Source organism: Panthera onca, chromosome F2 (assembly GCF_046562875.1).
Source record: "Panthera onca isolate mPanOnc1 chromosome F2, mPanOnc1 haplotype 2, whole genome shotgun sequence".
Taxonomy (NCBI): Eukaryota; Metazoa; Chordata; class Mammalia; order Carnivora; family Felidae; genus Panthera; species Panthera onca.
The window spans coordinates 349,339-372,233 of record NC_138356.1 but is presented as its reverse complement, the minus strand read 5'-3'; the positions used below and the strand labels follow the sequence as shown (position 1 = coordinate 372,233).

General features: G+C 36.5%; 1 protein-coding gene and 1 long non-coding RNA gene across 8 annotated transcripts in view; one reads left to right on the top strand and one right to left on the bottom strand.

The window, feature by feature from the left end:
* Positions 1–22,895, bottom strand: part of SPIDR (scaffold protein involved in DNA repair) — a 487,671-nt gene that overhangs the window by 289,385 nt on the left and 175,391 nt on the right. For all 6 annotated transcript variants that reach the window (XM_060610477.3, XM_060610479.3, XM_060610481.3 and 3 more), the window contains one exon: positions 7,824–7,924. In XM_060610477.3, coding sequence (XP_060466460.3) covers positions 7,824–7,924 — 101 coding nt within the window. The remainder of the gene's footprint in view (positions 1–7,823; positions 7,925–22,895) is intronic.
* Positions 1–22,895, top strand: part of LOC132664034 (uncharacterized) — a 71,668-nt gene that overhangs the window by 8,315 nt on the left and 40,458 nt on the right. For both annotated transcript variants that reach the window (XR_013553583.2, XR_013553582.2), the window contains exon 2: positions 2,175–7,122. This is a non-coding gene — a long non-coding RNA (uncharacterized LOC132664034). The remainder of the gene's footprint in view (positions 1–2,174; positions 7,123–22,895) is intronic.

Here is a 22,895-nt window from a genome sequence, read left to right as displayed (position 1 = left end):
TGAGAAACTTCTTGTCATGCCCTTACTGAACAGAGGATGAACAGGAGAACTGGGAGACAGACTTTGCGACGCTCATGTCTCCAGAACTCAGTCATGCCATGAGCATACGCTCTCAGTGCCTGCCTGGATCTGCCTCCCAACAAACTACCCAGAACAAGATGGGCCATTATCACAGGCCACTGAGGCAGACTGACACGAACACACAGGGCTGTGCCTGTCTCTAAATAGAAGATCCAACCGGAAGGGTTATTGTGAGGATTTAATGGGTCAATAAACACACGAAATGCTTTGGATATCACGTAATAAAAACTGGCCATGGCAAAGCAGTGTTGGAAAACTGTTTCCCTTCAAAAAGAAGAAAAATAGAATGGTTCCTGAAAAGAAATCTAGGAAATATGTTTCTTCTGACTCTGTGATCTTCCATTCCCTATTCCACAGACACCTTTTAAAATACATATTTCGAAGGCATCACACTGGAAGGTGAGATGGGGGCGGTGGTGATGGGCAAAGTAAAGGAGATTAAGGAGTACAAACTTCCAGTTATAACGTAAATAATTCATGGAAATAAAAAGTACAGCATAGGGAATACAGTTAGTACAGTCAACAATAAATACAAGGTAATAACGTTGTATGGTGACTACACTTATGGTGAGCACTGAGTAATGTACAGAACTGCTGAATCAGTATGTTGTACACCTGAAACTAATACAACATATGTTAATTACACTTCAATAAATTTTAAGAAAATCCAATCACAGACTCCAGGAGCTGAGTGATCAGGCCCCTGCACCGCCTCTTCTCTGCCTGTCATCTCACGTGCCCATCTGCACTAGCCTTCGTGTGCAGCACACATGTTTCTCTCTGTTCTCTAAGCAGCTAGCTAGGTCAATCCGGCCTTAGTGATCACAAAAAAACAGCCAAGGAAATAGACACACATTTAAAATTTATTCACGTTTGAAGAATCTTGAACTATGTCTTTTATACTGAAATGTACTTGGAGGAACAAACAGGGAAAACAAAACTGATTATTAAACGGTATAAGTGGTTGTTATAAAATAGCCCAGAAAAGTAAGCTATACAAGAGGGAAGAAAAGAAAAAATTAAAATCCACAAAGCAAAGGTGTTAAAATTTTTTTTATTATTTTAGAAATATTCACTGGAATATTTGAAATATGCACTGTCTTATAAAACTAGACATGCCCTTACTATAACACCTGGCAATTGCTCCCTTGATCATTTGTAGCAGAAAAATAAAGGCCTATGTTCACTCAAAAACTTGTACACTGACATTCATAGCACCTTTATTTGTAATAGCCCAAATTTGGAAATGATCAAAATGTCCCTTAGTAGGTGCACAGTTAAACAACTGGTATATCCACATCATAGAAAATTACTCACTAATAAAAGGAAGTTAACTATTGATATATACACAATCAAATCTTGAGGGAATTATGCCGAGTGAAAACAGCCAATCCTGAAAGGTTACACACCATATTATCCCATTTAAAAAAATTTTTTTAATGTTTATTTTTGAGAGAGAGAGAGAGAGAACACACCAGAGCGTGATCAGGGGAGGGGCAGAGAGAGAGGGAGACACAGAATCTGAAGCAGGCTCCAGGCTCTGAGCTGTCAGCACAGAGCCCGACATGGGGCTCGAACCCACAAACTGTGAGATCATGACCTGAAGTCAGACGCTTAACCAACTGAGGCCCCCAGGCGCCCCCCCCCCCCATATTATTCCATTTATATAACAGTTTTAAAATGACAAAACTATGGAAATGGTAAGATTCATGGTTTTAAGGTATTAGAGAGAAGGGTGGGAAAGAGATGGCTGTGGGTAGCATGAAGGGATTCTTGTGGTGATGGATGCTTCTGTATACTGACTATAGTGGTGGGCATGTGAATCTATACATGATAAAATTACATAAACAAAATATATACACAAACTGACAAGTACATGTAAAACTGGTAAAATTTGAATAAGGTCAGTGAATTGTATCCTGGAACAATATTTGGGTTGTGCTGTCATAGTACAGTTAGGAAAGATGTCATCATTGGGGGAAAGCAGGCAAAGGACACAGAGAATCATTCTGTATTATTTCTTTTAAATGTATGAGTTACATGTCAATCTACAACTATCTCCTAATAAAATGTTTTGCTTTTTTTTTTTAAAGGCAGACAGATACGTTGGAGACATTCACTCAAACATTTCAAATCAATAAGCAAGTTCACACCCCTCCTTGTTATGGATTAATTGGATGATACTCCTCAAATGGAACAAATGTAAGAAGGCCACAAGCTAAATAATTACAAACTACATATTAATTTCATAAACCATTATTTCTCATATCTGAAGGAAATAAAGACTAAGAGAGATGCTACACTTAATTTCTAAACCAAAAATTAAGACCTGATTCATAAAATTCCTAGGTTTCTCAGTAAACCCATCAGAAGAAGGGAAAGCCACGCCCAATGTATTCAGTCAAAATTAACCTAAGATGAACAAGCCACTTCTGTGTGTAAGAAATAAAATGGAACTGTGACTTCAGTACCTTGTTAACCCAAAGGTACATGTAAACCCCAAGGAAGAGAAGGAGAAGCTGATTTTGGTTGCTTCTGAACTACCAGTCTGGTATGAAAATGACCTCAGAATAATTCAGTGTCTGTTTATTTTCACCACCTATTGAGTGCTGACTCTGTCTCACAGCTGTTTGTGCTTACATGCAGAATCAGATTTATTGTCAGCACAAGCTCATTAGGTGACGTACTATTACATTCACTTATGATCGGGAAATTAAATGGCTCAGAGAGATTAATAATATAGATATTTTAATAAATCCATCACTGAATCTCAGCTGTTTACTAAATTTTTTTTTCTTGGGATTTGGGGGTAGTGGGAGCTATTTCTATTTAATAGTTTTAAGTTTTTCTTTTACTTACCCAGTTACTATAAATATATAGAAATAAGAAAATATAATTTTGTATACTGAAAGAAAAAATTTCTTCTGCCAGGCCACAAAGCACAGTGAAATATTCTTCCTAATACAATAGAAGTTATATCAAAAAGAATGAGAAAAATAGTACAATGTATTACAAGACACCAAGCAGAGGATCTAAGAGATCTCAAAAGTAAGAAATTCATCTAAGAGAAAGAAACAAAAAATAAAATCTAAATCTAAAGATGTTCAGACTTTAAGACAAAAATCTATTGGAGATGGGCCATTCATATATGAAATTAATGGATTAGTTTTTAGCTCTTTGTTTTTGTTTTCTTTTGCTTTTGTCTTTTATTTGTGGTATAATTTATATAACCTCTATCCCCAAATTCAAAGAGGAAATTATGGAGCACCTGGGTGGCTCAGTCGGTTAAACCTTTGACTCCTGATTTCGGCTCAGGTCATGATCTCATGGTTTGTGAGATAGAGACCTGCTTTGGGCTCTGTGCTGATAGCACAGGGCCTGCTTTGGATTCTCTCTTCCCCTCCCCCACTACCTCTCTCTCAAAATAAATAAACAGTAAAAAAAAATAAAAATAAAAAAAATAAAAGAAGGCAAATCATAAGGAACATTCCAAATAAGGAATGAACCAAATAAAAGGTCATATTTATTTATGACCCAAATAAAAGGTCATATTCCCTCTCTTCATTCCAGGCACCCAGTCACACTTATTTGACCTGGTATTTTTCTATTTCAACCTCTAGAAGATACTTTCTATTCTGTGCTTAACAATTTGTGGTCAATTCACTATGAGAAGGTAGGACAACAATGTAGAGTGATTTCTATTATATGTTAACATGAATAATTAAGAAGACAATCTGCCATCTCCCTATCAAAATAATAAGATTTGAGGGCATCCTACAAAAGATTCATTATTTAGATAACCTTCAAACTTACGTCCTATGCTTAGTGTCGTCTCAAGAATGCAACACGGAACTAACTACATGTTGAAAGACTACCTTTTCCCAAACAAAAATGACATTTGTATGAATATTTCTAATTTTGCTGGTTCCTTAATCACTTGCCTTCTTAATCCTAACTTTCTCCAGCCCAAGCACATAATCTAATGAAGGCCCACGTGGATTAGTGATTAAGAACATGGACAACAGAGATAACATCAAACCTGGGCTTCCGCATCTATACCATATATTCAATCTACAAATTTTTCATCTAGAAAATAAGAAAAGCAAACTGAATCTTAGAGCATTATTTTGCATACTAAATGGTTTAATATGTAGTAAGCCTCAGCATTGTACCTGCCATACAGTAAACCTCCAAATGTGATACAACAGTGATAAGGACAAAGTCAAAGGAGAAAAAAAGACAGACAGAAGCTATTTTCCCCCAATAGTTTCTTAGGAATTTATGGTTCAAATTAAAGTTTGTCCAAGTCTTCCTCTCACCTTGAGCATATTTACAATATTTCAAGACTATAAAGTCAACAAAAATTCAAAATAGATACCTTATTTGACACATAAAATTCAACCTGGGGTGTTTGTTTATTCCTCAATTGTAATATCAAGAGCAAATTGGTAGAGGGTCTCCTGGGTGGATCAGTCAGTTAAGCATCTGACTTCAGCTCAGGTCATGATCTCATGGTTCCTGAATTCAAGCCTTGCGTCAGGCTCTGTGCTGACAGCTCAGAGCCTGGAGCCTGCTTCAGATTCTGTGACTCCCTCTCTCTCTGCCCCTACCCTGCTTGCACTCAGTCTGTTTCCCTCTCTCTTTCTCTCTCTCTCTCTCAAAATAAATAAACATTAAAAAAAGAGAGCAAATTGGTAGAGAAGTGAAAAAAATTATTTTCATGAGGCAGGATGTGGTACCATGGAAAGAGCATGACTCTGGCAGTCAGGTGGCTATGGTTTTAGCCCTGTTTCTTCCTTTAATTGAATAATCAGAGCAAGTCACTTCCCTCTTCTAGGCAACATACTGTCTCCATCCCCCAAAGAGGAGCTGAGACTGGAAGATCTCTAAGAACCCTCAAGAATTACCATTCTACTTTTTCATGAGGAAAAAGAAAATAGGATGTGGCATGAACACTAACGTAGCATATAGGTGGTACTTTCAATGTTTTGTTTTCTTAAAAGATTATTTTTTAATGTTTATTTATTCTCGAAAGAGAGAAAGTGTGAGCGGGAGAGAGGCAGAGAGACACAGAATCCGAAGCAGGCTCCAGGCTCCAAGCTGTCAGCACAGAGCCCGAAGTGGGGCTCAAACTCACGAAGCATGAGATCATGACCTGGCCCGAAGTCAGACGCTCAACCGACTGAGCCACCCAGGGGCCCCACAATGTTCTGGCTTTTTAAGTGTGCAGTGGCCAGACTCCAAGGAAAAGCTAGGTATTCCAGTCACTCTGTTTGCTATCCTCCTGTCCTCCATTCTTCCTGTCCTGTCTTTTCCATCCTGTGGCTCATCACCTCATCCCAACCTCTCAATACAAAGTTGGCCTATATCACTAAAATAAAAGTTGCTTCACTGAAATTGACCAAGTCAAATATATTTTTTTTAACGTTTATTCATTTTTGAGAGACAGAGAGACAGAGTATGAGCAGGGAAGGGGCAGAGAGAGAGGGAGACACAGAATCTGAAGCAGGCTCCAGGCTCTGAGCTGTCAGCACAGAGCCCAATGCAGGGCTCGAGCTCACAAACTGTGAGATCATGGCCTGAGCCAAAGTCGGACGCTCAACCGACTGAGCCACCCAGGTGCCCCGACCAAGTCAAATATTTATATCAAGTCAGAAAGAAATCCAAGCTTACCATTCTCTTATATAATTACTTCAAAAGAATGGAGGCAAAAGCAGAATAGGAAAGAAGGGTAAGTTTGAGAATTTAGGTGGCATGGCCATATTTTTCTGGTTGAAGCAGAACAAAAGAAATTTACAATGCATAAAACCCCAAATTAAATTCAAAATGATGAGTGACACAAAGTTAAACAGAAACTAGTTAGAGGTGGAAGTGGATAGATTATAGGAGAAAATGATCACTCCAAATCAAGGACATTCACATTTGAGAGGTTACGTACGTACAGGTAAATATTTATAAATAGAATATGAAAGATTACTGAAAGGTTAAAATGAAAAAAATATTCTAAAATCACAAAGCATACTTATTTTTATTAAATAAGTCTTGAAAAAGATCACAAGTTAATTACAGGGCTATTTATTATACTCCACCTCAATAGTGATTAGTTCAAGGAGGGGTACATGTCTCTGCAGATCAATGAAAATCATTGGTAAAATATTAGAAAAGAAAGCATTCTTTTTATCAGACATGAAGCTGTGAATTACCATGTGGAAAAGACCCACCAATCTTTTCAAACCAATATGCCTGAAGTGAAATTTTCTCCCTGTGGCTTTCAGGTATAAGTACTATTAAATTCTTTTTGTGCTTATGCCAGAGTATTTATTACTGACTTCCCTGAGTAATAAAACTCATTGTCAATCTTTATGTATACCTGGTTTTCTGACTAATCAAATGAGTTGTGAAGATGATTATTTAATATAATCTTTTATATATAAAAAAGATAAGATACAAAGTAATAAATGTAACAATGGGCTGATTCATAGCATCCTGTAATAAAAAAAAGTATTCTTGGGTCATATGTATCAGATCATCCTGATAACATATGTCATATTATAATACTCTCTAATACAAGAATGTGAGAGAAGGCAGTTGCTAGAAGATAGCTGGGAAGAATTTTACTTCATTTTATTTTTTAAGATTTTTAAATTTTAAGTAATCTCTATACCCAACACAGTGCTCGAACTCACGTGTCCGAGATCAAGAGTCAAATGCTCCACTGACTGAGCTAGCCAGGTGCCAGCTGGGAGGGATTTTAAAGATAATGAATGAGATCAAAATTAAAAAGTCTTCCAGAGGAAAGTGCAACAGTTGACAACATACTGGTCGAGTATTTTATCTAACACTGCTGTTCTATTTTGCATGCTAACATGTGCCAAAATAAACTGTGAGCCTATTGAGATGCATATTCCAAGGAACCCCCTGGAGAGAAAACTAATAGATGACCATTCCCACCTACCTCTTCCCCCACTCCTAATGGAAAGACCACTCAAGAAGAAACCATGAAAAAAAAACACAGTCTCACAGAAGAGGGAGCTTTTCCAGGTATATGAAATATTCTTAACATCAAACAATTTGTTAAAAAACAAGTTTTCAGTCACTTGCTTGTAGTAGCAACTTTCAAACTACATCTTGCAATTTATTAGAAGGGACCTATATCAATTTAGTGAGATTAGGATTATGGGAAAAATAAAAGACAATGCAGAGTATATCACACATATTAAGGTTAGTGTTGTTTAAAAAACGTTTCAGGGGTATGTGCATGCATGTAAATCATATGTGCACTGGGAGATTATATAAGGTGTATTTCTTTTTTTTTTATTTCTTTTTTATTTTTCAATATATGAAGTTTATTGTCAAATTGGTTTCCATACAACACCCAGTGCTCATCCCAAAAGGTGCCCTCCTCAATGCATAAGGTGTATTTTTTACTAGGGATCACAGTCACAGAAGTCTGAAAGCTATGGGCAAAAAGCTAAGAGCAAAAGAAAAGCCTAACACAGAGCTCTCCAAATCAGATCAAGAGTATGTCTTCTATTGAACTGTGAGAAGCTCTATAGGGAGGGATAAGTAGACCTTGTAAGAATGGACTCATCTTTCAGAACAATTTTTGAGACCCATAGGACACCTGGAGAAAAAGAAAACGTCATGAAAACAGTAATGATTAAATTAATATATCTTAACAAAAAATAATTTTGACTAGCATCTTCTTTATCCACAGTCTCAGATGTCAGTGCAGACCTTACCTGAAAGTGTCTTTTGGTAAGAAACACATTGATGTCTCCATAAAGAAATGGCAGATCTCTCTCGATTTTGCAGTCCATTTAGTCTTTCTGCTAGCCCGCCTCTGTTTAATGAATTACAATGTATTAAGTTAGTTAAAAGAAAAGCTTCAGAATAGTTGGAACTCTCTATTTTATACCCTCCAGCCAGAAACAAATAGAACATGCGAATTCTAACTTATTTGGCATCATGTTATCTTCCTAGAGGCCGAATCCTCCTAGATCAATATTCTTTAAGATTTCTTGAAGCTCAGTTTCCTGATTCTTAGAAATACAGGTTACTCTCATGTCAATTTGACTTTCTTCCTATTCTTTCCTAATTTACGTATTCCATGAATATATACTGATCACTTGTTTCCTGCTCTACCTAGCAAAGTGCTAGATGCCAGGAATCAAAAGAAGGCAATGAACCATGCCACAGGGGAGCCTCGCAATCTACTCAGCAGACAGGGACAAAACATATAAATTAAAGCATGGTCAGAATTGTAGTCAAGAATAAAACCTGCAAACTGTTGATAGGCAGAACACTCAAATAAGAGAATTTAGGTATGGGATCATTATTGGGACCACAGAGACAACTGACTATTAACCACAAGCACACCACAAGGGTACCAACATTATAAAAAAATTTTTAAAAAACCCAAAACCTTCCATGTATGGCAGGAAGATGATTAAAATGGACATACTTCACAAAAACCTTTACCTATCAATGAATAATATATACAACTGTATTATTACATATTATTACACTAATACATTAGTTATATTATTACACTAATATTCATGTATTATATATAACATACATTATACATGTTACAATGATAAATTATTATATAATTACATTGTTATATATCCTTATATAATAAACATAATGTAAGTATGTTGCATATTAACATAATATAATGCTAATATTATGCTAATATATTATTAAATCGTATATAATATGTATATTCATTGATATGTATATTATAAACATACATATTATATATATTTTTTTGATTCAGTAAACTACCTAGGGTCAGAGAAGTCAGCAGCTCCTAAAACATCTGTGCTGTCAAGAAAAATCAGGATCAGCTGTTAATCACCATTATGATTATATTATACATAATTTATCAATATATTATTTCATATAATTACGTACCAGCTCACTGATCATTTCATTACATTATCTCATTTTATTCTAATAATATACCTTTATTAAGAACAGATATCAATAACTACCTCACAGATGATAAAATCAGAGCTTAGAAAGAGGAAATTCTCCAATATTATGTAACTAGCCAGATGAGGATATAGTTGTTGAAACCAGAAAAGACTTAGCATAGTGCCTGGCATTTAAACCCTCAAGAAACACGAGTCATTGGTATTATGATTTTGTCATGATTTTTACTTGTACCCTACAAGCTCTTTCTACTGAGATGACTGAAATATCTCATTTTCATACATATTATGTATATTATCATTGTTTTTGTATAGACACTTGTTTTCCTATAGGCACTATTGTTTCTGAATGTGTGGGACATATAACAATTTTTTAAAATTCTCATAATCACAAATATGCCAAAGAACCTCAACTTTACACACATGTCTACCTCTGCTTAATATATGTGTAAGCTCTTCTTCATATCATTCTCTTTACAGAAAGTAGCTCATTATACTCCTTCTCTAAACACTATAAAAGCAGGTACTATTGTCATCCTCATCTTTACACATGATAAAGTGAGGGAGGCAGTGAGAAATCAAACACCTGTGAAAGGTGACACATGTGATAAGTGGCATACCTGGAGGCATACCTTAGCAGTCTGTCTCCAGAGTTCCTAAACTCAGCGTCAATGATATACTTACTGCCTCTTAAAAACAAACTCCTAATAAACACAAGAAAAAAAGCAAAACACTATTCTTTGTACAATGATCTAGACAGTTACTTGTCAAATGTTGGTTTTCAATCCTAGGACTATCAAAAAAAGGAAAAAAAGACAAAATGCAATCTGAAAGCAGTATACGGTTAAGGCCACATCCCCAAGTAAACTGTATAACCTCCCAAGTAAACTGTAGGAATTATAAGATGAAAAGGAAGAGTAAAAATAAATGTGGAACAGTTCTCTGCATGTAGAAGTATCTGGAGCCATAAGACAGAATCAGCATTTGAGCTTGTTTTTAGTCATTCGGAGATGTAGTAGTGCTTCACAGAGCATCTCTGCTCCATCTGCCTAGAGAAATTATCATCAGATGGACCAAAGCCTAGAAATGGAAGCACCATGACCTCTGACCAACAATCATAATTCAGTGAAAACCTATCTCACATTATTGAAAAAAAAAAAAAAAAGTCATGCAGGAGGTTCAAGAAGGCCCTGCTTGTATACAAACATGTTCTGTTTTCTGTGTTTACTTTTTCTTTTTTTTTTGTTAACAGTTCCATTGAAGTCTAATTGACAAATAAAACAAATATTTAAAGTGTACATTGTGGTGATTTGATATATGTATACATTGTGAAAGGATTCCTCCCATCTGGTTAATTGACAAATCCATTGCCATATATATTTAACTTTTGTGTGTATGAGAACATTGAAGCTCCAGCCTCTTAGCAAATTTCAACTACAAAATACAATGTTATCAACAGTCATCATTGTGTTTTCCTTTATTTTCTTTTTACACTAATACCAGATTTTTATTGTTCTTCAAACAATCTGAAAACTACTACAGCTTATCAAAGTTCAAAGGTAGTAGCTATTACTGTATTTTACTTTAAATCTTCAGAACTTATTCATCTTATACCTGGTACCATTTTACCAAATTCTCCACAACTGGCACAGGCAACCACTTTAATCACCCTCTGTTTCTATGAGTTTGACTTCTTTTTTTGTTTAGATTCCACTTATAAGTGATACCATGCCGTACTTGTCTTTCTCTGTCTGGCTTACCTAACTTAGCATACTGCCTTCGAGGCCCATCTATGTTGTCACAAATGGCAGGACTTCCAGCTTTCTAATGGCTGTGTAATACTCCATTGTGTGTGTGTGTGTGTGTGTGTGTGTGTGTGTGTGTGTGTGTGTGTGCATGCACCACATCTTCTTATCAGTTTATCCACTGGCTGACTTTAGGTTGTTTCCACATATTAACTACTTTGACTAATCCTATGATAAACATAGGAGTGCAAATAACTCTTTGGTATCCTGTTTTCATTTCCTATGGATTACTGAAAGTAGAATTGGTGGATCATACGTTAGTTCTGTTTTCTGTTTTGTTTTGTTTTTTGGAGACCTCCATACTGCTTTCCATAGTGGTTGTGCCAATTTACATTTCCACTAACAGTGCACATGGTTTTTATTTTCTCCATATCCCCACCAGCACTTGGTATCTCTGGTTTTTTTGAGGATAACCATTCTAACAAGTGTGAGTGATATCTCACTGAGTTTTGACTTACATTACCCTGATGATCAGTGATGTTGAGCACCTTTTCATGTACCTGTTGGCCATTTGTATGACTTCTTTGGATAAGTATCCATTCAGTTCCTCTGCTCATTTTTAGTTGGATTGTTGTTGGTTTGGTTTTTGAGTTGTAGGTGTTCATTATGTATTTTGGATATCAATCTTTTAATAGATACATGACTTACAAATATTTTCTCCTTGTAAGGCAGACATTCTGTAAGAATGTCTTTATCATTGTGTTAATGGTTTTCTTTTGTGGTTTTGAAGCTTTTCAATTTGGTGCAGTTCCACTTGTTTAATTTTGCTTTGGTTGCCTTTGCTTTTGGCATCAAATAATAAAAAAAAAAATCATTGCCAAGACCTATGTCATGGAACTTACCCCATGTCCTCATCTAAGGGCTTTATGGTTTTTGGTCTCACATTCAAATCTTTAACACATTTTGAGTTGGTTTTTGTGTATGGCATAAGATTGTAGTCTAGTTTCATTCTTTTGTATGTGGCTGTCCAGTTTTCCCAAAACCATTTATTGAAGAGATTGTCCTTTCTCCATTGTATGTTCTTGGCTCCTTTGTCACAAAAAAAAAAATTGACCATATATACAAAAGGACTATTATGATCATTGAAATATGTGTCTGTTTTTATACCAATACCATGCTGTTTTGATTGCTACTCCCTTGTAACATAGTTTGAAATAAGGAAGTGTGATGCCTCCAGCTTTGTTCTTTCTCCAGATTGTTTTGGCTGTTTCAAGCCTTTTGTGGTTTCATGAAAACTTTAGGATTGTTTATTCTATTTCTGGGGAAAAAGCCATTGGAATTTCAAAAGGGGTTGCGTTGAATCTGTAGATTGCTTTGGGCAGTATTAACATTGGAATAATATTAATTCTTCCAACCAACGAACACATTTATTTTTGTCTTCCTCTATTTCTTTCATCAGTGTCTTATACTTTTCAGTGTACAGTACTTTTATTTGCTTGGTGCAGTTTCTACCTAGGTATTTTAATCTTTTGATACAACTGTAATTGGGATTATTTTCTTCATTTCTCTTTTGGATAGTATATAGAAATACAACTGATTTTTGTATATGGATTTTGTATCATGCAACTTCACTCAATCCATTTACTAATTCTAACAGTTTATTGGTGGTCTTTAGGGTTTTCTACATATAATATGCCATCTGTAAATAGAGACTGTTTTACTTTTTCCTCTACAATTTGAATGCATTTTATTTCTTTTTCTTGCCAAATTGCTGTGGCTAGGACTTCTAGTTATCTGTTGAATAAAAGTGACAAAAGTTGGCATCCTTGTCTTTTCCCTTATTTTAGAAGTATCACGTCAGCTGTAGGCTTACTATATGTGGCTTTTTTATGTTGAGGTACATTCTCTCTGTACTCAAATTATTGGCACTGTTTCTCATGAATTGATGTTGATATTTGTCAAAAGCACTTTATGCATCTATTGAGATACCCTATGATTTTTCTCCTTCATTTTGTTAATGTGGTATGCATATCATGTTGATTGATTTGTGTATGTTGAACCATTCTTACATCCTTGGAATCAATCCCAGTTGACCATGGTGTATGAAACTTTTTTTAATTTGGTTTGCTAAAACTTTATTGGGGATGTTTATGTCTATGTTGATCAGAGATATTAGTCTGTAATTTTCTTGTGGTGTCTTTGATGTTAGTATCAGAGTAATCCTGGCCTTGTAAAATGAGTTTGGAAAAGTTCCTTCCTATTTTATTTTTTGAAAGATTTTGAGAAGGATTGGTATTAGTTCTTCTTTAATTGTTAGGTAGAATTCACCAGTGAAGGTACCTGTTTCTGGACTTTTCTGTGTTGAGAGGTTTTTGATTACTGATTGAATTTCCTTACAAGTAATTGATGTGTTTAGATTTTCATTTTCTTCCTGCTTCAGTCTTAACAGATTGTATATTTCTAGAAATTCTCTATTTCTCTTAGGCTGTCCAATTTGTCAGTGTATAATTGTTCACAGTAGTCTCTCATGACCCTTTGAATTTCTGTGGTATAATTGTAATGCTTCCTCTTGCATATCTAATTTTATTTATTTGTACCTTTTTTCATTTCTTGGTATGTCTTGATAAGGTTTTGTCTTTTTTTATCTTTTCCCCAAATCATATGATTTTAATCTTCATAAGTAGTTAAGACTTGCTTTGTGGCCTAACATATGATCTATCCTGAAAAATGTTCTATGTGCTCTTGAGAAGAATGTGTACTTTGCTGTTTTTAGATGTAATGTCCTATAAATGTCTGTTAAGTCCATCTGATATAATGTCTCTAAGTCCAATATTTCCTTCATGATTTTGTCTGGATGATCTAGCTATTGTTGAAAGTGCAGTGCTGTAGTCCCCTAATATTGTATTTCTGCCTTCTTTCATATCTGGTAAATTTGCTTCATATACTTAGGTGCTCCTATGTTGGGTACGTATTTATAATTGTTATATCTTCTTGATTAATTGATACCTTTGTGACTACAAAATGATCATGTTTTTGTTATAGTTTGTGTCTCAAAGTCTGTTTTGTCTGATATAAATAGAGCAAGCCCTGCCTTCTTTGGATTTCCATTTTCATTGAATGTGGTTTTATATTTTTTTACTTTCAGTCTATATGATCCTGTAAGGAGTGAATTTCTTACAGGCAGCATGTAATTGGGTCTTGTTCTTTTATCTCTTCAGCCACTCTACGTCTTTTGATTGGAGAATTTAATCTATTTACATTTAAAGTAATTATTGATAGGTATGGAGTTACTGTTGCCATTTTGTTAATTGTTTTCTGGCTTTTTGTAATATGTTTCTTCCTTTCTTCTTCTCTTTGTCTCTTCCATTTTAATTTGATGATTTTCTACAGTTGTTTGTATTGATTCCCTTTATCTTTTTTTATATATCTATTACAGGTTTTTACTTTGTGGTTACCATGAGGCTTATAAGACATCTTATATTTAAGCTGTAACAACTTAAGTTCCAATGCATACTAGAGCTCTATATATCTATTTCCTCTTGTTATGATGTTTTATGTTTTTGATGTCACAAATTACAACTTTTTACCTTGTTTAGCCATTAACACATTTTTGTAGTTACAGATTTTTTAATACTTTTGTCTTTTAATCTTCATACTATAAGTGATTTACCCACCAGCATTACACATCATTAGAGTATTCTGAAATTAACTACATGTTTATATTTACCAGTGAGATTTATACTTTCATGCTTTCCTGTTACTTTTGTCCTTTTGTTTCAGCATGAACAAGCCCCTTTAACATTTCTTCTAAGGCTAGGCTAAGGTTGATGAACTCCGTTAGCTTTTGCAAGTATGTAAAACTCTTAATTTCTCTTTCAGTTGAGAAAGACAACTTTGCTGGGTAGAATATTTTTGGTTGGCAGATTTTTTACTTTTAGAACACTGATATATCATTCCACTTCCTTCTTGCTGCCAAGTTTCTGCTAAAAATCCACTGCCAGTCTCATGGAGGTTACCTTGCACATATCAAGTTGGTTTTCTCTTGCTGCTTTTAAAATTCTCTTCCTGGGGTGCCTGGGTGGCTCGGTCGGTTAGGCGTCCGACTTCGGCTCAGGTCACGATCTCACGATCTGTGGGTTCTAGCCCCGCGTCGGGCTCTGTGCTGACAGCTCAGAGCCTGGAGCCTGTTTCAGATTCTGTGTCTCCCTCTCTCTGTGACCCTCCCCCGTTCATGCTCTGTCTCTCTCTGTCTCAAAAATAAATAAACGTTAAAAAAAATTTTTTTTAAAAAAAATAAAATTCTCTTCTTTAGCTTTTGATAATTACATTTCTTGATGTGGGTTTCTTGGATTCATTTATCTAGAACTCTATAAACTTCTTGGATCTAGAGGCCTGTTTCTTTCCCCAGATTATGGAAGTTTTCAGCCGTTATTTCTTTGGTTTATTTTTTTTTTTTTTAACGTTTATTTTATTTTTGAGACAGGGAGAGACAGCATGAACGGGGAAGGGTCAGAGAGAGAGGGAGACACAGAATCTGAAACAGGCTCCAGGCTCTGAGCTGTCAGCACAGAGCCTGACACGGGGCTCAAACTCACGGACCGCGAGATCATGACCTGAGCCGAAGTTGGATGCTTAACTGACTGAGCCACCCAGGCGCCCCAGCCATTATTTCTTTGAACAAGCTTTCTGTTCCCTTCTCTCTCTCTCTTCTCTTTCTGGGACAACTATAACACAAATATTCATCCACTTCATGGTATCCTTTAAGTTCCTTAAACTATCTCCATGTTTTTTCATTCTTTTCTCTCTTTGTTTCTATGTTTAGATGAATTCCATTGCCTGTCTCTGAATTCACTGATCTTTTCTTCCAGCTGATCTAGGCTTTTGAAATTTCTACAGTCACTATATTGTTTTCAGGTCTGTTGTTTCTGTTTGGTGCATGCTTATATTTTCTACCTCCTAAAATTCTCACTTTGGTAATGCATTATTCTCCTGACCTTGGTGAACATCTTTATGACTATTATTTTGAACGCTTTGTCAGACAAATCACTTCTCTCCATTCCACTAAGGTCTGTTTCTGGAGTTTTTCTTGTTCTTTTTGGAGAACATATTCCGGTTTCTTCATTATCTTGGAGTCTCTGTGTTGATTTCTGTGCATTAGGTAAAATAGCCACCTCTCCGAGTCTTTATAGAGTGGTCTTGTGTAGGTGATGAACCTTATTGTTCAGACTGCCCTGAGCTCTTAGTTGTCTCCCAAACCTTGTGGAAGGCAAAGCTGCATTCTTTGTTCTTAGTAGCTCCCAGTAGTTGTGGGTGCCAATACCTGTCAGTGTGCCAAAGAGTAGGATCTCAGTCAGCACCTAGATATAGGCTGTTTAAAAGCTGCTTTTAAAGTCAGCAACTTTTAAAGTATCCAAGCAGACAGACCTCTTTCATGGAAAGACTGGAAGCTGGGCATTTTTCTCTGCTCCCTTTGCTCTGAGTCCTCAAGGGACCATCAGGTAAGAATTGCTTCCTTGTTTGCCACCGTCCTGTGGAACCCACAAATCACAAGTCCCCCTGGCCATCAGGGCCAGGAGATCAAGAGATGTGCCCTCTGGGAGACACTGGAGATCTAGAGTGTACAGGGAGATGTCATCTGCTGACCTCCCTGATCTCTGGGGAGGATGGCAGTCAGCACCTAGGTATGTCTTTTAAATTAGAAGCCTGACCCTCAGTCAGCAGCAGCAGCTTTTAAAGTACACAAATAGGCAGCTTTTAAGAAAAGACTGGAAGATGAGTGTTATCTACTCCCTCTGTGCTGAACCGTGGAGGAAAAACTACAGCAAGTCCAAGCCAGGTTGACAACTATTTCTTTGTTTGCTATAGTCTTGCGGGTCTTATGGACACAAGCCCTGTTAGCTTTCAGAGCTAGGTGTTTTTTGGAGGCTCATCTAAAGATGAGCAAAAGTCTTAAAAACTGGGGTGTTAGATGTTGGGTTCAAACTCTTTGCTTATGGAAAACCTGGGAGTTATGAATCCCTACCTATTGTATCACTATGCCTGGGGTGAAATTTATGGCTAGACTGTGTCTTACTCTCTCCTACCTGTTTCACTGTGGCTATTTTCTAATTCATCCAGTGCATAGGAGTCACTCAGTTTCTGGATTTCTTTCATGGGTAATTGTTTCATGTGTAGCTACAGATTTGGCATGTCCAAGGGAAAAGTGAGTCTAAGAGGTTCTCATACTGCCATCTTGGATGAGAGCCTCCAAATGACTCTTGTCAATATAGTCAGCAAAGTTATTCACAGATAAAATCCAAAACACCAATGCAGAATAAAAAATTCACTAAGAAAGTTAAGATATTTTAATTATCTTTTACACAAAAAAATTGACGGGTAACCTATCTGAAAAGATTCCTGGCATTAGTTCAACAGGGCTAAACATTGCTACAAAAAACATATGAAGGGAAAAAGAATAACAATTGAAAAATATTCCAACATTTCCCAAAAAAGCTCATTAAAGTATTTTTTTCAGTTTATTTATTTTTGAGAGAGAAACAGAGAGAGTGAGTGGGGAAGGGCTGGGAGAGAGGGAGAGAGAGAATGTCAAGCAGGCTCTGCACTGTCAGCATGGAGCCTCATGTGGGGATCGAACTCGCAAACCATGAGATCATGACCCAAGCCAAAACCAAGAGTCGGATGCTTAACTGACTGAGCCACCCAGGTGCCCTTCATTGAAATATTTTTAATAAACTATATAAAGTGAGGAAAAATAATTTAAATAAATGTAGTATAATGTATTTAAGTTTTGTTTTCTGTTAGATATAATAGGCATTGTGAAAAATAACTTTATCATAAGAATAGGGAGATAAGGCTTTATTATTGACAACATACTTAAATATAAAAACAATTTTGCATTGACTTTCATTAGTTATGACTTAAACAGAATAAAGTCATGAATCAAAAAGATAAAATTTTTTTTAAAAGGGAAGGGGCGCCTTGGTGGCTCACTCCATTTAGCATCTGACTCTTTGATTTTGGATCAGGTCATGATCTCATGGTTTGTGGGATCGAGCCCCGTGCTGGGCTCTGCTGACAGTGCAGAGCTTGCTTGGGATTCTCTCTCTCCCTCTCTCTTTGACCCTCCCCTCCTCACAAGTGTGCATGCGCACACACACTCTTTCTTTCTCTCTCTCAAAATAAATACATAAACTTAAAACAAAAAAACAGGTAGCCCAAAGAGTAACATTTCTCTATGGGGCAAACACAAGGGAAAAGTTCAATGTTCTCCAAACTTGAACTGCCAACAACTACTTAACTTTATCCTTGCTAATGAGCCACAATCTGGTTAAAAACAAACAAAAAAGCAACAATTCTTTTAATCACAGCTATGGTCATTCTAGATAAGGAAAATCTATTATTTACACCTGTATTTTTCTTTTTTTTATGTTTCTTTATATTTGAGAGAGACAGTGCATGTGGGGGAGGGGCAAAGAGCAAGGGGGACACAGCATCTGAAGCAGGCTCTGCACTTAAAGCAGTGAGCAGCCTGATGCAGGCCTTGAAGATCATGAAGAACCATAAGTTCATGACCTGAGCCAAAGTCGGACGCTCAACCAGCTGAGCCACCCAGATGCCCAGACCTGTATTTTTCTGTACTCTGTCTGACAAAAGTCAGTAACTGGGTTTTGTTTTGTTTCATTTTGTTTTGTTTGGTGATCTTTGTGAGGATTATCAGGACATCAGTATTCTCAGCATTTTCATAGGAGTTCACTTCAACAAACCAAATTTCTTAATGCAAAACTGTTTCTTTGATCCTTATGAGATAACTAGCTAAGAGATTTTTCTAAGCATGATGCTCTAGTGCTTTCATTACAAAACAGCATATGAATCAAAATATATTACCTTTTCTCCTCCTTCAGAAGGAAGTCAACAAACTGTCATCATGGGCAATCATAAGCTATCCTAGTCAGTTTAGAAAGCTGGCTCCTATTGTCAATAGTCTTCCAGTTTGAATGCCTGAGACTGACAACCCTAATCACATCAAACTCATTTTTAACATTTAAACACATTATCAACTTGGAAGGAATGGCCACAAAACAGACATCCCTCACTTAATGTTTATTTATTTATTCTTGAGAGAAAGAAAACATGCGCACATGCCCCCAGAGCGAGGGAGGGGCAGAGAGAGAGGGAGAGAGAATCTCAAGCAGGCTCTGCACTGAATAGTGGGAGCCTGACGTAGGGCTCAATCATACGAACATGAGATCATGACCTAAGCTGAAAACAAGAGTCAGACACTTAACTGACTGAGCCACTCAGGTGCCCCTGTATATCCCTTATTTAGTTATCACTTAGAAATCACAAGAAGAAAACAATCGTCTGCATATTTGTGGAGTTGCTTCAGTCATTAGCAAAAACTCTGTGTCCTCAACTCCAAATGCTCCTTTCATCTTCTTACTCTTCCCCTGAGGGCTCCCTGGCTGTGATCTTGAATGCAACTGCTATCTCTCCTCTCCTTTCCACACAACAGACATGGAGGGCATCCTGCCCTCCTGTGTCTCCTGGGATGTCCACACAACAGACATCCCAGGAAGGGATGGTTTTGCTCTTTACAGAGGCTTCCAATTTTACACCTTCCCTTCTACTACAGCTGTGATGCATAGAGGGAGAGGAACAGCCCATCCCTAATTGTTTTGATGCTATTGTAAATGAGATCATCTTTTTAATTTATTTTTCTGCTAATTAGTTGCTACTGTACATAGAGATCTGCTATTGATTTCTGTATGTTAATTTCATATCCTGCTATTTACTGAATTCGTTGATTAGATATAAGAGTTTTTCGATGGGAGTCTTTCGAGTTTTCTATATATAGAATCATGATGAAAAAAACTGCAGACAACACAAATATATGAAAAGATATCCCATGTTCATGGATTGGAAGAATTAATATTGTTAAATGTCCACAACTACCTACAGCCATCTATAGATTCAATGCAATCCCTATCAAGATTCCAATGGCATTTTCACAGAAATAGAAAGAGCAACCCTATAATTTGTATGGAACCACAAAAATTCCAAATACCCAAAGCAATCCTGAGAAAGAACAACAAAGTGGGAGACATCACACATGCTGATTTCAAGCTATACAATAAAGCTATACCAATCAAGTAAAAACAAACATATAGACCAATGGATCAGAACACAAAGCCTAAAAATAAACCCATGTATACACAGTCAACTAAAATTTGATAAGGGAGCAAGGATACCCAAAGAAGAAAAGACAGTATCTTCAATAAATGGTGCTGGGAAAACTGGATATTTACATGTAAAACAATGAAACTAGACCTCTATTCTTACAATACTCACAAAAATTAACTCAAAGTGGACTAAAAACTTAACCCATAAAACCACAAAACTTAAGAAGAAAACAGAGGAAAAAAGTGGCTTGACATGGGTGTTGGCAATAATTTTTTTTGGATATGACACTTAACCCACAAGGAATAAAAAAACAAGTGGGACTACAAAAAGCTAAAAGCTTCTGCACAGCAAAAGAAATAATCAAAATAAAAAGGCAGCCTACAGAATAAGAGAAAATGTTTGCAAATCACATACCTGATAAGCAGTTAATATATAAAATATTCAAAGGAATTTGTACAACTCAATAACAAAACACACGCACAAATAATCCAATTTTTAAAATGGGCAAAGAACCTGAATAGACATTTTTTTAAGGAAGATATTTAAATGATCAACAGGTATAAGAAAAAGTGTTCAACATCACTAATCTTTATGAAAATGCAAATCAAACCACAATGAGGTATCACCTCACACTTGTTAGAGTGACTATTATCACAAAGCCAAGAGATAACAAATTCTTGTTAAGATATGGAGAAAAAGAAACTCTTGTGCACTGCTGGTGGGAATGTGAGTCAGTTCAGTCACTACAGAAAACAGTACAGCGGTTCCTCAAAAAATTAAAAATGGAACTACTGTATGATCCAGCAATTCCACTGCTGAATATATATCTGAAGGAAATGAAATCACTGTGTTGAAGAGGTCTGCACCCCCATGTTCATTGCATCATTATTTACAATAGGCAAAACATGAAAACAACCAGAGTCCACTGACAGATGAGTAAAGAAAATGTGGTGTGTGTATATGTGTGTATGTGTGTGTGTTGTATACATACACACATACACACACAGGAATATTATTCAGCCACTGTAAAGAAGGGACTCCTGTCATTTGTGACAACATAGGTGGACCTTGAGGGAATTATGTTAAGTTAAATAAGTCAGACAGTGAAAGACACTGTATGATCTCACTTATATGTGGAATTCTGAAAAACAACAACAACAACAAAAACAACACAAGCTCACAGAGAAAAAGATCAGAATTGTGGTAACCAGAGGTGGCAATGGGGGGTGGAACTGGAGGAAAGTGGTCAAAGAGTACAAATTTCAGTTATAAGATAAGTAAGTAATGGACATGTAATGTACAACATAAGGAGGATGATGGTTAATTAACACTGCTGTATGGTATTATCTGAAAACTGGTAAGAGAGTAGATCCTAAAAGATCTTATCACAAGGAAAAAACCTTTTTTTTTTCTTTTTTTCTTGGTATCTGCATGAGGTGATGATGTTCATTTCATAATATATGTAAGTCAAGACATTACGCTATACACTTTAAACAGTGCTTTATATCATTTATATTTTCATATAACTAAAAGAAAAAACACAATAAATGTAAAAGGAAAAAAAATTATTACTACTAAAATGCAGACCAACATTCTACTTTTAAAAAGTAATGGGGGGGGGGGGGTGCCTGGGTGGCTCAGTCGGTTAAGCGTCCGACTTCAGCTCAGGTCATGATCTTGTGGTTTGTGAGCACAAGCCCTGCATCGGGCTCTGTGCTGACAGCTCGGAGCCCGGAGCCTGCTTCAGATTCTGTGTCTCTGTCTCTCTCTGTCCCTCCCCCACTTGTGCTCTGTTTCTCTCTATCAAAAATAAATAAAATGTAAAAAAAATTTTTTTAATTGTTTAAAAAAAAAGTAATGGGGGATGGGTGACACAACATGAACAAGTGATAGAACTAACCACACAAAATAGACACCTTCATGCATTCTTGCCAAATACATCTACACACATATAAAAGAATTCAATGCCAAACAGAAAGTGGAAAAAACAACTTCAAGTTTTGTTTGAAAGTATAGAAGCAAAACAATAATAAAAACTCAGACCCCAGTATATCAATTGTACAAAAAATGTGTATGGTCAATTTACAACAGAGAAAGTAAGAGGCTAACAATTCCCTCCCACAGGGATGGGGAGGGGGGGAGCCTCATGATTTTCTCATCAAGAAAACAAAACAAAACAAAACCATCTGATCCCCTGTATCACCCTCCTGCCTCATCTCAGGCAATGTCAGCTCCACAAAATGTCCTTCCCCACACCTTATGACCAGTCTTGATCCTTTTCTGTTTTCTTTTCTGCTTTTCTTTGACATAAAATTTGTCTCCTTTTGACATTACTTCCACTTTACTTCTTGGGCCCTCATCATACATCCTCCTAACACAGGACACACAACAGTGCTCAGCACATAGTAGGCCCTCAGTAGGGTTGGGGACATGGCTTTCTGTAATTATATGGCATTAACTTCAAAAACAAGGACATTCAAATCCCTCCAACTGTCTTCCTTTCCTGTTCTTTCCAGAGACTATTAAACCACCACCATTTTCTTTTGAGGCTTTAACACATCCACTCTGGGCATAAGACCTTCTGAGTTATTTTGTGTTATAAACATAACATAATATATATGGTGAATAAGCATCAATAAACTCACCATGTTACATCCATCCCAGTAGACTCTGTCACATCCTTATGCTCCTCCCTCTACTCCTATGCTTAAGACAGGACTCTCCTCCTCAGCCTTCCCTCCCCTACTTCCTTTTCCTAGACACTGACAGAGCAATTATTTCCAACCACTCTGTCTCTACTGGGTCCTCCCCATTATTTTCTAAATAGGCCTCACCTTTCATCTGATGTCTCTTTGGACCCAAGATCCCTTTCAAGCCACTAGCAGATAATCTCCACATTTGACCTCTCACCTCAAGTCCCCATCCTAGAAGTCACAGCACTGTCCCCACT